Raw genomic sequence first — 15,020 nt, 5'->3', positions numbered from 1 at the left:
AACATACTGTATTGAAAAGTCTTATAAATACAAAATCGGTAAAGCTTTACACACATCTCATTTAATTCGTTATAATTAAAATATATCTGTGGAAACACAGTAATAGATTTCCAAAATGGCTTTAAGCGAAGTAACTGAAGGATGTAAACAATACACCTCCCCCATGACTCCCAGTCCCCGCCCTTTCGCTTATGTTCTATGATACTTGGCATGGCCGTTCTTAACCAAAGGCTGCATCCTGGTGTGGTGCCGGAAGCTTTCCTCTCCTAAGTAAAGTTGTGTTACGTTTGGGCGAACGTATGCACGTAAAGTCGTACAGTATTTCCCCAAAAAAATTTCTTTTTATTTTTTCCAGTGACTGATGAACATTTTTTACCGAAGAAGAAGAAGAAGTAGATAGGTGTAGTAAGATGGCGCCTGCTGCAGCTGGTGACGGGGGTTTATGGTTGGAGAATCTGGACGAGGCCGTGTTTGATGAGGGAAGGCTGGTGGGTCACTGTTTTGTTTGCCATTACCAGCCATTATTCCTATTTTTGTGATCGGTTTGCTGATCTAGCTTCATTTTCTTCCCTGTACGTCTCCGTGAATCATAAGGGCATTAACAGTAGGACACAGTGAGGATGAGGGTGCAACGTGAGTGTTAAAAGGATAAAACAGTTAATTATTTTCATGATCGATAAGAGGCCGGAAGGACACTACTGATCTCTATACTAACTGGATAAGAGGCTCGACGCCAAATCAACGCTAATCGGCCCATTCGCTGTGAAGTCACCGGAAGTAGATTCGTCGCCATATTGGTTCCCCCAGAAAATCTGCGTCCGTTCATTGTCTTTATCAAAAAACAATGCCTGCTATATTTTATAAAATAATTTAATCGAAATTTCAACAAAACATTCGATTCAAATTGACTTTAGACAGCAGGTTGCTGTGAGGAAAGATGCCGTCCTGTACACATGTTGCTATTTTATATTCTGTAATTATAAGTTATCATAATTTGGCAATATCCTGACATGTCTTGGAGGAGAATAACAAAAATATTTACTCTGACCATCATGTTTCTCCGCCCAGAAGTATAACTCAGAAGTTTGTTTTCACTATACTCTTCTGATTCTGATTCTTTGATAAATGGATGCAATTTATTTTCAATGGTACTCACTTCAATAAGAATATTGTGCCATGTGGAAGGAAAAAACAAAACAAAACAAAACTAACACTTGACCACAAATATGGTATACAAGTATTCACATACCAATTTATTTTGCAGATCCATGTTATATTATCAGCCATGAAAAAGTTAACGCAGTCCTATTTTCCTATTCTTTAAATTTTTAAAGAATATTTAATTACTATTAATATTTAATATTAATACTAATATTATTTAATATTTAATTTAATTAATTTAATTATATTTAATTATTTAATATTATTATTTATTATTAGAATATTTAATTTATTTAATATTTAATATTTAATTAGAGGGAATTTAAATAATTTAATATTTAATTATCAGCATATTTCCTACGAAAATTCCACCTTCCCACTTTATTTTATTCCATTCCGAATTGATTTTAATCCGTTCCAGGGTTGAAAAAGCATTATTACAGGATTGATGAAATGCCATCGTGCGCTGCTTACGGTTATAAAAACCGCAGCGGTCGATTTGAATGAAGAAGAGGAATCGCATTACATCGGTAAATGACATTTGTTTTGGGGAATCGTGGGGGAGCAAAGATGGCGGACAAATTGCTTCAAAAAATGAGCTTCCCTTCCTATCCAGTTAGTATAGAGATCAGTGGACTACGCCTGGGCCTGTCTGTGTTGTCTGGGTTCATTTTCCCAACCCGACCGTAAACTACCATTCTGGTGTTTCACATAGCGGGTGCTACTTTGATGCAAAGCAGAAATGCAAATCCCGAAATGCAAAACTAGAGCTCATTGTACACACTCACTCCCCACGGAAGCGGCAGGAATGGTCGTGTTATTATGATATGTGGAGTCTATAGATTACGGTAGATCTACGTTCAAGTCCGTTCATTGTGGTGGATGCGATGAGCATAGAGCGCCTCAAGGATGTCGGGATTCCTAAAATTTTCTTTCATTTTCTTGTTAAACAGCAGCAGCGACTGTCTAAAAATGTAATAATGCGTGTTTGTGGTTTTTAATCTATATATTTTTTACCACTGGTAGGGGTGCCCCTACGATAAGCTATTTATACACGTTAACACAGCGTTTGTCAAAGGAGGAAAAACCCTTTGGGGGGGGGGGGGGGTGGGGGGGGGGGGGCGGGGATATTATTAGTATTAATATTGGTTTGTAATAACATTAATATTCTGTTATGAGGTTGTGCACGATTTGTGCACGATTTTGGACGACATTTGGCAGAGACGTAGCGTATGTGACAATGACGAAATGATTAGATTTTGGTGAAGATCTGGATTCAGATCTGACGACTATAATTTTTTTAGAGCCTGGTGTTGGCTTAGCGGTTGGGGTGCCGGCTTGGGATCCTAGGATCCTGAGTTCGAATCCTGGTCGATCGCTGAATTAACACCAGGGGGGTTGACTCAGCCTGTCATCCTTCTGAAGTCGGCAAATTGAGTACCAGCTTACTGGGATGAATGATCACGGTGTGTACCCCGATTTAGAATCGGTACGCCGTATCCCTGCACATCGTAAGAGGCGACTAAGGGTTGGCGTCAGGAAGGGCATCCGGCCATAAAACACATTGCCTCAAACAGGGAACCATGATTGTCATGGGGCCTGCAAGGCTAACCCCCGCTCTAGAGGGGAAAAAATGGCCTTAAAACGATCATTCATTCATTCATTCTACAATAATTTTTTTAAGCGATTCCTCACCATTATCTCGCACCACTTTTCGCCACTTTTACATGTTCACATTAAGTTGGTCTTAATGTCGTTTCGGAGCTGAAAACAATATGGCGGCCTATGGCGGCTATTTTGTGATGGATCGGGTTGGAATGCAATAGCAACCTACCTTGTGTGGTAAGGGTTAAACATTCTAAGTTTGATCAAAATCTGTTAATATTTGTGGACGCTAGAGTGTTAACGTCGTTTTCATGACCAAAAATAAAATGGTCGCCTAAGTCTGCCATTTTTCAACGGATCAGGCTGAAATATAACAACCTGGTCCTTGGGGTATGGAAGCTGCATGTCAAGTTTGATCAGAATCCCTGGTGTTGGGCTAGCGGCTAGGGTGCCGGCTTAGGATCCAAGGATCCTGGGTTCGAATCCCGGTCAATCGCTGAATTAACGCCAGGGGGGTTGACTCAGCCTGTCATCCTTCCGAGGTCGGCAAATTGAGTACCAGTTCACTGGTAATTCCCTGCTTGTCGTTAAAGGCGGCAAAAAGGGTTGGCGTCAGGAAGGGCATCCGGCCGTAAAACATTGCTTCAAAAAGGGGACCGAAAAACAACAACAACCACAGTTCCCGAAAAAGGCCAACCCCCGCTTGCGGGGAAAAATGGCCTCTAAAGGTTTTTTTTTTTTTTTTTTTACCTCACCATTAGGAGTTAGGGCCATAAACGATACACAGCAGGATATCTCAAAAAGTTGTGGATGGACTTGGACGACACTTGGTGGACCAATTGGGTGTCTGACAAGGACTATTCGATTCAATTTTGGTGAAGATCTGAATTTGGATTCGGATATGATAATTATTTAATTTTTTAAGTGATTCTTCACCATTGGGAGATAGGGCCAAAATGAGACATAGTGGGATATCTCAAAAACGTATGGATGGATTTGGACGAAAATTGGTGGACAGGTTGTGTGTATGACATGGAAGAATTGATTCAATTTTGGTAGTAGAATCTTTGAAGTAATTCTTCGCCATTGAGTGATATGGCCAACCAGGCGGAGGTATGCTCTCTACTGAGTGCCGTTCTAGTTATCAATGGTGTTGTTATTGCTTTTGTTATTAAATGGTGCTTTGGAAAAATGCCATGATTAGCTAACTTAACACAGATATACACCTCAACACGGATTTTGCCCAAGGCAGAAAACCCCCTTGGGGAGGGGGGGCGAGTGAAGTCACTAAAACCTCCATCATGAGATCCTTGGTCCTCCTGTCAAGTTTGGTTGCAATTAGATGAGTAACGACCGAACATATCGCGGTCAAAAAACAGACAAAACCACCTTTAGAGGCCATTTTTCCCCGCAAGCGGGGGTTGGCCTTTTTCGGGAACTGTGGTTGTTGTTGTTTTTCGGTCCCCTTTTTGAAGCAATGTTTTTACGGCCGGATGCCCTTCCTGACGCCAACCCTTTTTGCCGCCTTTAACGACAAGCAGGGAATTACCAGTGAACTGGTACTCAATTTGCCGACCTCGGAAGGATGACAGGCTGAGTCAACCCCCCTGGCGTTAATTCAGCGATTGACCGGGATTCAAACCCAGGATCCTAGGATCCTAAGCCGGCACCCTAGCCGCTAGCCCAACACCAGGGATCCAACACCAGGCCCAACACCACCAACACCATCAAAAAACAGACAGACAGACCAAATTGTGTATTTTAGTGCGATTAGTGGTCTCCATACTGTCATAATATATGTTTATTGAAAATGTGATGACAAAAGCTCAAATGTTTAAAAAAAAGATGCTCTGCACAGACAGACAGAAGTGCTTGCAAAGTCGCGTCTGCGGCTGCACCGGGGGACAAGTTCAATAGCTATTAATTAGTTGAGCACACTGTCCCTGGATGGGGATCCTTCTGCCACCAATGGTTGATGTTGAACGTTAAACATCCATCGGTGTCTTTTGCGGAGTTGGTGAGCTATCGGCGGCACCCTGAACAAATTACTTCCCTGACTTGGCCAGGTGTGTATATACGAACCACCGGCTCTACTTTCTCATGGAATCCCAAGATGATCCGTATCCCCTATCCTGGTTATCCTCCCAAAATCCAGGCTTGCTACATGCACTTTAGGTCCTTTTCTCTCCTATTGGTGGAACTGCCTTTCTGAGGCTATTCGATAAGTCCAGGGCTTCAAGCACCTTCAATCTCATGTCATCCCCCATGCCTACCCATGATCTTGTCTTCCCCCATTAACCCTGCCTATCCCAGTCCTCTTACTTGAAAGTTTCTGTGTCCTCTCGCTCTCTCTCTCTCTCCCCCCAAAGTACCCTCTCTATTTGAACAACGCTTCTCACCGAAGAGGACATCACACACTGCGACAAAAGCTCGCTCCACTTGGACATAACGACAGTTGCTGTTTTCCATAGAAGGACAATATCGTGTCTATTGTTTGACGTCTCACTCTTGGACAATTGCACGCGTTGTTAATCCATTTTTCTTTCTCGGCAGGTGACGTACAAATGGCTGAGTCACACGCTGGGTGTGCACATCAACAGTGCAAAACGGTGAGTGTCGCCAAATGACTATTGTACCAGCGTAGCACGAGCTCCGATTGGATGTGAAGACGTCGGTTTATCCTTCGTTAGCGGGGATCTCTAAACCATGTGTCCACAAAGCGAGTGCTTCGTTGAGTCACAAAGTGCAGGAAACTCAATTTTGAGAAGGCATCGTCCACACAAAAATAAGAGCACGAACAAGGAGATTTTGAGATGAATTAGGCCTTAGGCATAGATCTACCAATTGTGAAAAGGTTATTTCTATTATTTTCTAAAAAAAAAAATACCCTCAAGTGTCCGACCTTGCGTGAAAAGTTCAAAATCTTCAACCTGATTGTCGATTGATCACACGGGGGTTTTGGGGGATATTATTGTGGCAATAATCAAAGCAAATGATTACCCGCTCGATGTTTGATAAGTACACCGTGATTGTTTAGGAAAAGCAGTCCAGGTGACTACTTGTCAGTCCCATTAAAAGTATGCAGCACGTGGGTGAAAGTTGCACCATTGCTGAGGAATCTGGGTGTGCTGCTGATGCGGTACCCCCTGTAGGTTGTATCAGGAATTTGTTATTTGTTCAGGGTGCCAGTGATCGCCTACTCTACGACCGTTGCTCTTCCGGTTTAATGTTTTTAGACAGACAGCACACGCATCAATGTGTTGTCCTGCACGTAAAACACCATGGGATGGCTTGTATCTTGGTGAAGATTCAACGTACACTGGGGTGAAAGGGAAACAGGACGACGAGAATGTGTGAATGCACCACGTCATGATGGGAGGCATTGCTGGCAAAAGGTGCACAGAGTCTTATCAGATCATGTCGAAGTGTGAAGCGCGACGTCCCTGCCGAAGTGGGATCATGTAGGTAGTGATGGAAGGCAGACTTGGATGTCTGGATGGAAAAACCTGGGATGTTTTTTCCTGAAATCCCCTGTAGTATCCATCTTGCTTATCCCGTGTACACCGCCCCAGCCCGCTCTCTTCCACAGATCTCCTGATTTCCCTGTTCCCTACTGTTGTTGTGCACCACCAGCTTAACTATACAAGTTCCTCAGGATTGCTGCCACAAAGACCCGGAAGCCATGTACACACGTTGCGTCGTCGCAACAGTAGGCCACCGTTCGACGAGTTGCTGGCTGATGTAACTCTTGTCATTGCCTGATGTAACTCTTGTCACTGCCCGTGTCGATCAGCGCTTCCACCGATTGGCTGTTGATTTCCACCGGGACGACAGTCCTCGCTAAGCCGCGAGGAGTTCTTCTCGAGATCCCAGGGGCGCGCGCGCCTGCTAGCGTCATCCGTGGCTTTTGGTCGATCGGCAGACCTTGGCGAAGTGGCCTCTTCCCGCAATTACGACACGTCGTCTCCCGAGCGAGCAAGGCGAGCAAGGATGATGGCGTTTTTCACAAAAGAAACATTTGGCTGTGGGCCCAGCTGGGGATGCCGCAGCCGCGGTATGCGGCTCGTTCACCTCGTCGTCCGATTCCTCTCTGCGGGAATCCCGGCACACGAGAGCCCGCGCGGGCACTCGCGCGGCAGCAGATTCTGACTCCACGCGATCTTCAGTGTTGGCCTAAGTGCGAGCAGTTATGTACAGACGGCCGTACGCCTCAGATCTCGCTTGTGCCGACTGAAGTACCCGGGCTTGGTCGAAGGCCGTCTTGAAGTCCAGCGTGTCGTTTTTGAGGAGGCCCTGTCAGATTGCGGGAGCCTGGAGCCTGGCTATGAAAGCGTCACGTACTAAGTCATCAGTGCCCTCCACAGCAGCGCGGTCTATGACTGCACAGCCCCGACCGAGCTGTCGCAAGATTTGCGCGTATTGCTTCAAAGACTCCGATGGTTCCTGTTGGCGCGTCGCGAGAAGGTGCCAGGCGGAAATGGTGCTCCGAGGCTTGACTTAAAGAACCGTCAAGGTATCCACAGCGTTCTCATAGCTCGCGCAGTGGGAGAAGTATTCATAGACAGAATGTGTCACGTTGCAAGAAAGTACATTCAATTTCTGCTCGTCGGTGATTTCCGGCACCAATCCCAGGTAGAGCCCCAGGGAATGGAACCAGTGGGTCCACTGACTGGATGCGTCTCCGGCATTAAGATCACCTCCGAACCTCTCCAATTTAATGAGCTTGTTAATTTTTCAGCGCTTCACAGAAACGATTTCAATAAATTGTAATGGCATTCATCCAAGACATCATTCACAGAAGTGAGGCTTTATTGAAATCGATTCACACAAGTCCTAGGCACACAAGCAATTAACGTATTAGCTATTGAATCGTATACAGTATAAGTATAAGTAGTTTACTCAAGCATAGTATAAAGACCAAGCCATCAATCTGGTCTGACCAAGATGAATGAAGTGCTGACCAGTACAAGGTGCGTTCAGACCGCATAATTCTCCCCTCACACATAACGACTATATCGCTCGACGCTCGACGCTCGACTATATCCAGCATGCATTAGATCACCACACCCCAAAATCACCTCTTCTTCTTCAGTTTCACTACACACACACACACACACACACACACACACACACACACACACACACACACACACACACACACACACACACACATATATATATATATATATATATATATATTGTTACGGACCCCGACGTCTTTGGAAAGTGGCCTTTCCCACTTACCAAGGGGGGATTAATCCCCTCGTTTGTTACTGACCGACGTGGTCCCGGGGGTATGACGCCACGCCCGGTCGGCGCTGGGTAGGGTAGTAGGCCCAACCGTCCTATGACCTAAATACCAGCGCTTCCCGGTACGCAAGGAAATACTCCCCGCTCACGACCGCAGCGTAATGGATGTTTGCGCCGAGCGAAGCGAACTGCGGCGTGAGCCGTTTACCGAGACTAGACCCGATTTATATTCGTAACGTTGGCCAAATCGTGCCACAGGTGTGCAATGATGGAAACCTCTAAAGCGACCGAAAGAGCATGAAGGAGTAGAAGACAAAGTAGGGAATAACAGGATTTATTATTATTTACACACAACTAAAGGAAGAAAAGCAATCAAAGTAATATACAAGGAAATGGAAGAATCAGAAGACACAGTGCAATTATTAACTTATCTATAAACAGTCTTACTTAATACCCCAAGACAACATGAAAGACAGACAAACGGCCAGACTTACACGGGGGATGAAAGCAGGAACGAATGGTAGGAGGTGGATGGCTTGGAGGGAGAGGAAGGTTCAGCGGGGACCGGGGCACGGTCGGGCTGGAAGCGAACAGCCGCCGTCAAAACCCGAGCTGCGATCGTACAAAACCGCCACGGCTCCGAAGCTGCGCGGCCAAAGCTCCTCCTGTGCACCGCTGCGTCACGCGCACTCCAAATCACTTCGGTCCTTTCTCCGATCCCGCAACTCTCTCTCTCCGATCTCCCTCGATCTCTCTCCGTCTCTTTTCTCTCCCGGGGGCCGTGCCACCGCGGGTTATATATGCCCCTCCCTTGAACCTTCGCGAAGCTCCTCGATGTTTCTCTCCACACCCTCTCCAAGCCCAACCCCTTGTTCTTGGTTGGTTGAGCGGGGCTGACTCACTCCTCCCCTCTATGACGAGGTGGAGACACGCCTTTCTTCTCCGAGGTTACCTCGTGGTCAATGGAGGCAATTGCAGCAGACCTGGCAAACCTGGCACTTTGAAGAGGCTTTACCTCGTGGTCAATGGAGGCAATTTCAGCAAACCTGGCAAACCTGGCACTTTGAAGATGCCATGGGGCGTCGGAGGGACCTGTCTTATTTAATTGATGCAACGTAATGAACTAGTGGATCACAGAACCTTCAACTACATTTACTAAGGACATAACTAATGAGGGAAATCATAGATTTGCTACGTGTGTGCGATGGCCTAACTACAGACGACCTTTGATCTTTGACACTACAATTGGAGGGTGATATTTACAGGGAATATTTACAGCATACAAAAGGGGAAAATTTACATCAAATTACACACACAATTCCCAAATCCCCAACAATATATATATATATATATATATATATATATATATATATATATATATATATATATATATATATATATATATATATATATATATATATATATATATATATATATATATTGTTGCGGAAATGAGGATTGTGTTTTTTTATTGTGTTGTATTAATATTGCTTTAGTCTGGACCCTCCTGCCTCCAGTGTTGTATAAAGGTCAAAGGGCGTTCCCGTAGTTAATTCCATAAAGCATACACGTTAGCCAATCATAGATTTCCCCCCTGGTTGATAGATATATCTTTATTATGTGTATATGGGTAAGGCCTTGTTTTCCATTAAGATGACACTCCATTGCACTGCATTAAATAAGAGTAGATCCCCTTCCTTTCACATCCCCTTTCGTCATTGCCAAGCCTCGATTGCCAATTAAATCCCCTCCAAAACCACCATTGAACATGTGCTCGGGTCGGGGAAGAAAGGCGTGCCCGCCCATCGTCATCAAGGGCGGAGCTAGAGGGCCGTGCCGACCAATCAGGGCCGAGGTGAGCACACCGATGGGCGTGTCCTGAAGACCGGCGGCTTGATCGCCGGAGGCGCTATAAAGGCGCGCGCGCAAGAAGGGGTCAGTGGTTGCGTTGGGTGGTCAGTGGTTGCGTTGGGTGGTCAGTGGTTGCGTTGAGTTGTCAGTGGTTGTCGGTGGTGAGGAGTTGGTTGGTGGTTGGTGGCTAAAAGTACAGTTGTTGTTGAAGGAGGAAGGGTTGATGAAGAAAGAGAGTGGCGTGGGAGGAGGACGAGTTGAGTGTGGCGTTAAGTGGCAATAAAAGTGGAGCTGAAGAGCCCGGAGTCCAGCACGAAGCACCCATCCGCTCGGGGTGAACAATACGCGCCGCTGCACACGAAGGCTTTCCCGCCAAGAACGCGAGTCGACTCCTGGAGCGGGACCTCGACGCCTGCAGTGGCCTGGGCCTTCCCATTCCTCCTTCCAGCCAATCCACTCTGCAATTCCCCGTGTGAGTCCGTCTTTGTTTGTTCTGTCCTGGGTATTTAATTAAGCTCGTATAAGCTAGCGTTGCACTGTGTCTCTAAAATCTTCTGTAAATTATTTTCTTATCTTTCCTTCTCCTTGGTTTTTTTGAGCTTGTAAATAGCAAATAAATTATATTCGTATTTCCAACCTTTTTGTCTGCTTCTTCTTCACATCCGTGTTGCCTTAGTCTTTTCCCTATTGAATATCTGTGGCGCGATCCGGCTAACGTTCGGGAATCGGGTTAGTCGGGGTAACTGTACGACCGCGGGGCCATCCGCTCGGCAAACACAACACCTTATCCGCGGGCCGTAACAATTGGTGTCAGGAGTGTCGGATTCGAACCTGGGACTAAATTTATTTAGCCCAAATTTTGGAACACCAATTGTACTATTGGCCATAACAATTGGTGTCAGGAGTGTCGGATTCGGACCTGAAGCGCTTAGCGCGCTCAAATTACGAGTGGCCCAAAAATTGTATTTTATAAAATCCTAAATTTGAAAGTCGCGCCATGGCTGGTCAAGGCGACGGGATGCCGGTGGGAGAGATAGACGGGGTAGAATCGACCCAGGACCTCGGGGAAATGTATGTGGAGAAAAGGGAAGAGGAGAACAATGGCAATGTGGTTGAGGAGGTTTCAGGCGCGCAAAATGGCGCCCTCGTGCACGAGGTTGAGGAGGCACAAAATGGCGGCGCTGCCCCAGCCGAGACCGCAGTGCAGGTGAAATTGGACCTCATCGCGGCGCAGATGATGGGGTATATGGACAAAATGGCTGAAAAATCCAGCAGGGACATGGACAATAAATTTGAGGGTTTAGACAAGAAATTTGAGGGGTTAGACAAGAAATTTGAGGGGTTAGACAAGAAATTTGAGGGGTTAGACAAGAAATTTGAGGGGTTAGACAATGGGATAGAAGGGGTGAAACATGGGTTAACGGGGGTGGAAAATAGAATGGCTGCCCAGGAGAATCAGATAGAGGGGGTGAAACATGGGTTAACGGGGGTGGAAAATAGAATGGCTGCCCAGGAGAATCAGATAGAGGGGGTGAAAAATGGGTTAAGGGGGTTAGAAAACACAATGGACGACAAATTGCGGGAAGTAGGGGAGCAATCCGCCCGGGAAATCAAACGAATGGGGAACCACATAGAGGAGGTGAAAATCGGGTTAGAAGGTAAATTGGATGCTCAGAGGGATGAATTGGGACAGATGAGGGTGGCATCCACTAAGGAGATGGAGGAGATGAAAGAGGAGATACGACGAGGTGTAAGCGAGGAGGTCTCGGGGGTACGCAAGGAGGTAAAGCGAGGTGAAAAGCGTATGGAGAAAGAGGTGAGGAATAATACGGCGAGGTTACAAGGGGGAATAGAGGGTCTGACGAGGGGAGTAGAACAGCTGACGGTGGGACAGACGGAGTTAATGGAGCAGGTTCAAAGGAACACTGCGGTACTAGGAGGGTTAAAAGCGACACAAAACGACATTAAAAATGACTTAATAGCGACACAGAGGCAATGTCAGATGGTACGTGAGGGACTGACAACGAGGTTGGACGAGGTGACAAGTAATGGAGACGAAGGACCGGGAGGTAAGGACGCACATAGAGACGGTCAAGGTAGCCTTAGAGGACGAGATTGAGGAGACGCACCGGGAGATAAAAGAGGTGAAGCAAAAGTTAAAGGAGGTGGAAGAGGGGGTGAGTGAAATTAAGAAGAGACGGACGGAAACTAAGAGAGAAATAAAGGAGGAAGTAATGGAATATGTACAAGGTCGGTGCTCAAATCGTGATTATGTGCTCACTAACCAAATAAAGAGTTTGCAGGTGGTGAAGGAGGTGCGGAGACGAGGTGCCAAGGTGAGTGGCGATATACGAGGAAATGTATATGATGTGAGGGGAGCTTCAGTCGGCTTGGGGGTTGATTTGGATCCGGGTGTTCGTGAGAGGCCGTTGGTGAAGTGTGCGACAGGTACGGTGTGCGAAGGAGGAGGTGTGCGAGAATGTCCGACTCTGGGGTGTGTGAGGAAAAAGTGCGCGCCGAGGAGTGTGTGTGCTGTCGAGAGTGAGTCGGTCGTAGCGCGTGTGCGAGGGGGCACATGGAAGCGCGTAGCGAGGAGTGTTACAGAGGATGTAACAAGAAAGTGTACACCTGTGGTGAGTGTTATGGAGGAAGTAACGGGAGAGTGTGCGCAAGAGGATGCGCGAGAAAGGTGTGTAACGGATGGGTGCATGAGGGAAGAGTGCGCTGTCAAAAGTAAGGAAGAATGTACACCTGTGGTGAGTGTTACGGAGGAAGTAACGGGAGAGTGTGCGCAAGAGGATGCGCGAGAAAGGTGTGTAACGGACGGGTGCATGAGGAAAGAGTGCGCTGTCGAGAGTAAGGGTGAGTGCGCTGTCAAGAGTGGTGGTGAAAGTGGTAAGAGTGACACGGAGCGTGAGTTGGTTGTGGCAGGTGAGAGAGGAAGTACACCTGGAATGGAAGGATGCACACCTGGAATGGTAGAGCGTGTGTGGGAGTGCACACTGGAATTGGTTGTGAGGCACGTGGTTGGGTGTGCAAGTGAGAGCACACCTGTGATTGTCACAGAGGAGGTGACCGAGGAGGGGGCGCGAAGAGGTGTGTTGGTGAGGTGTGCGAACGACGAGTGTGTGCAAAGGTGTGCGGTGGTCAGGTGTGTGACAAAGTCTGTAAGCGGAATGAGTGTACCTAGGTGTGTCAGGGAAGGTGCAATGACAAAGAGCATGGAGACGGCTGGATGTGTGAGCAAGGAACGGGCTGCGGGGTGTAAGCATGCGAATGGAGCATCGACGCTAACCGGGTTAGCGGTTAGAACGACGTTTAGCCGAATCGGGCCCTCGGTGCGTGCCGGGCTTCGCGTGCCGCGAGGACCAGCGGGGATCCGAACCACGGCGGTTTCAAAAGAACCGCCGTACGCGATCCACGCTGGGCCTCGCTCAGAACGGTCGCGTCCGAGCTCCGCCAGGCGGAACGGGCGGCCCGGTAGGAAGGGTCGTCATGGCGACCCCTTTTTGTTGAGGCGTTCCGGCAGGGCGAGATCGGGCCATTGGACGGTCCCGTGCCCCGATGGTGCGTGGAATCTCGGGTCGAGTAGACCGCCTTACCTGCACCGAATGCCGGATGGACCCATCCACTGGCAACGAACCACCCGCATTCATTGCTCGGCTTTACGAAGCCGAGCTTTAGAGATGAATTGGCGCACCGAGAGGCTCTAGTGAGTAGACGTGTGACGAGGATAGTGGTTTGGACCCGAAATTTAAAAAAAACAAAATTTGATGATTGGCAGATGATTGGCAAATTTTTGATTGGTTGAATTTGGACGAGTAAAATTGATAGTGGGACGTCCCCGATGTGGTGGGATGTCAACTCTGTCATCCCTCACAGCGGGGGCAAAGGAGCACTAGTTTTATGGGGTTTATGGCAGTGTAAGCTCACCGAGGGAGGGTTTGGATAATGTGTAGGGACCTAGAAGATGACCTTAGGTAACGGTAAGATTAGGTAGTGACAATGATACCGGTAGTGGGGACGCAGGTAGATTAGTGTGGATGAAAATGACGTGGTATGTGCTTAGTTTAAAGGGAAGACGGGGAGCACTAAGTTAGCAGGGCAACAGGTAGTTTAGATGATGCCGTGTGAGTGTTGGAAGTGTATTCAGAAGTGTATTGTGAAAAGTGTGTGAGGAACAGGTGTGATTGCACAGGTGTGCAACTGAACAGGTGGATGGAGCAGTGTATGAGTGAGTGAGTGATGGTGATGTGTGTTGTGTTGACCAAATGGTCCAGGAAGGAAGGAGGGTGCAGGTGGCACCAGGTGTGATTGCACAGGTGTGCAACAACAGGTGTATGGAGAATGGTCGTGTGAAATACATGGAGTGTGGAATACATGGAGTGTGGAATATATGGAGTATTGGAATGGATGGTCGTGGAGTGAGTATGGGGGAAACTGTGGAGTGGAGTGGATGGTGCGAAGGTGTGAATGGGGGAAGGATGGACCCCCATCACTAATACCCGGGGAGGGTAGTGTAAGTGTTAGGTAGAGGGTATAGGTAAATTGTGGTTGGATATTGGCATCTGTGGTGCGGGTGAGAGAATGGCATTTGGATGGGTGCATTTGTGTTGTGGAAATGGCTGGGCGTGTCGCCTGTTAGTGTGTGTAGTTGGTTTGGGCACTCCACCACTGTGAGGATGTCGGCCAGTAGAGGCCGCAGGTGGGCTCTGGGAGCCGGTAGAGTTGTTGTGGATGGGACCCGAGGATCCGGAGGACGGACCCGGGTAGCCCAGTGCCAGAGGGCACCGAGGGGTGACAGAGCCAGGAGGGGCCTTCCCCAGTTAGATAGGTTAGGTAAGGAGCAGGTAAGCTCAGGTGGCAACTACAGTGGTGGAGGTGTGCAGGTGGGTAGACCTGCTGGGAGAGCTACACGCCCCAGTCCTGAAATTGTGCAAGGGCACAGGGAGATGAATCGCGGGAGTGAGACCCCAAATCGAGAAGCACCACAGTTTGGTAAATGGGAATTGGTTTTTAGAACCCATAGTGTAAGTTGGCCAATGGATTGGCAGGGAAAGACCCCGGGTAGTGTAAAGTGTGTTAAAGTCATTTCGAGGATAGTTAGGATTGAAGTCTCCTTGCACCATCTGCATCCACTCACCTGAGATGAC

At 47.5% G+C, this 15,020-nt stretch overlaps 2 protein-coding genes and 1 long non-coding RNA gene across 3 annotated transcripts in view; 2 read left to right on the top strand and 1 right to left on the bottom strand.

Annotated features, from left to right (window-relative positions):
- Positions 1-15,020, top strand: part of LOC144892275 (uncharacterized) — a 341,101-nt gene that overhangs the window by 258,638 nt on the left and 67,443 nt on the right. The window lies entirely within an intron of this gene.
- Positions 175-15,020, top strand: part of POLD3 (DNA polymerase delta 3, accessory subunit) — a 67,622-nt gene continuing 52,776 nt past the window's right edge. Inside the window, exons 1-2 of the mRNA XM_068117056.2 lie at positions 175-488; positions 5,320-5,375. Of these exons, the coding sequence (XP_067973157.2) occupies positions 411-488; positions 5,320-5,375 (134 nt within the window). The 5' untranslated portion in view covers positions 175-410. The remainder of the gene's footprint in view (positions 489-5,319; positions 5,376-15,020) is intronic.
- Positions 8,335-9,336, bottom strand: LOC144892024 (uncharacterized). The gene is made up of 2 exons (XR_013623342.1): positions 9,072-9,336; positions 8,335-9,008 (listed from the first exon to the last, which is right to left on the bottom strand). It is a non-coding gene; the product is annotated as an uncharacterized LOC144892024 (long non-coding RNA).

This window comes from Myxine glutinosa, chromosome 5, assembly GCF_964187855.1.
Source record: "Myxine glutinosa chromosome 5, kmMyxGlut1.1, whole genome shotgun sequence".
NCBI lineage: Eukaryota > Metazoa > Chordata > Myxini > Myxiniformes > Myxinidae > Myxine > Myxine glutinosa.
This window is presented reverse-complemented; position numbering and strand designations above follow the sequence as displayed.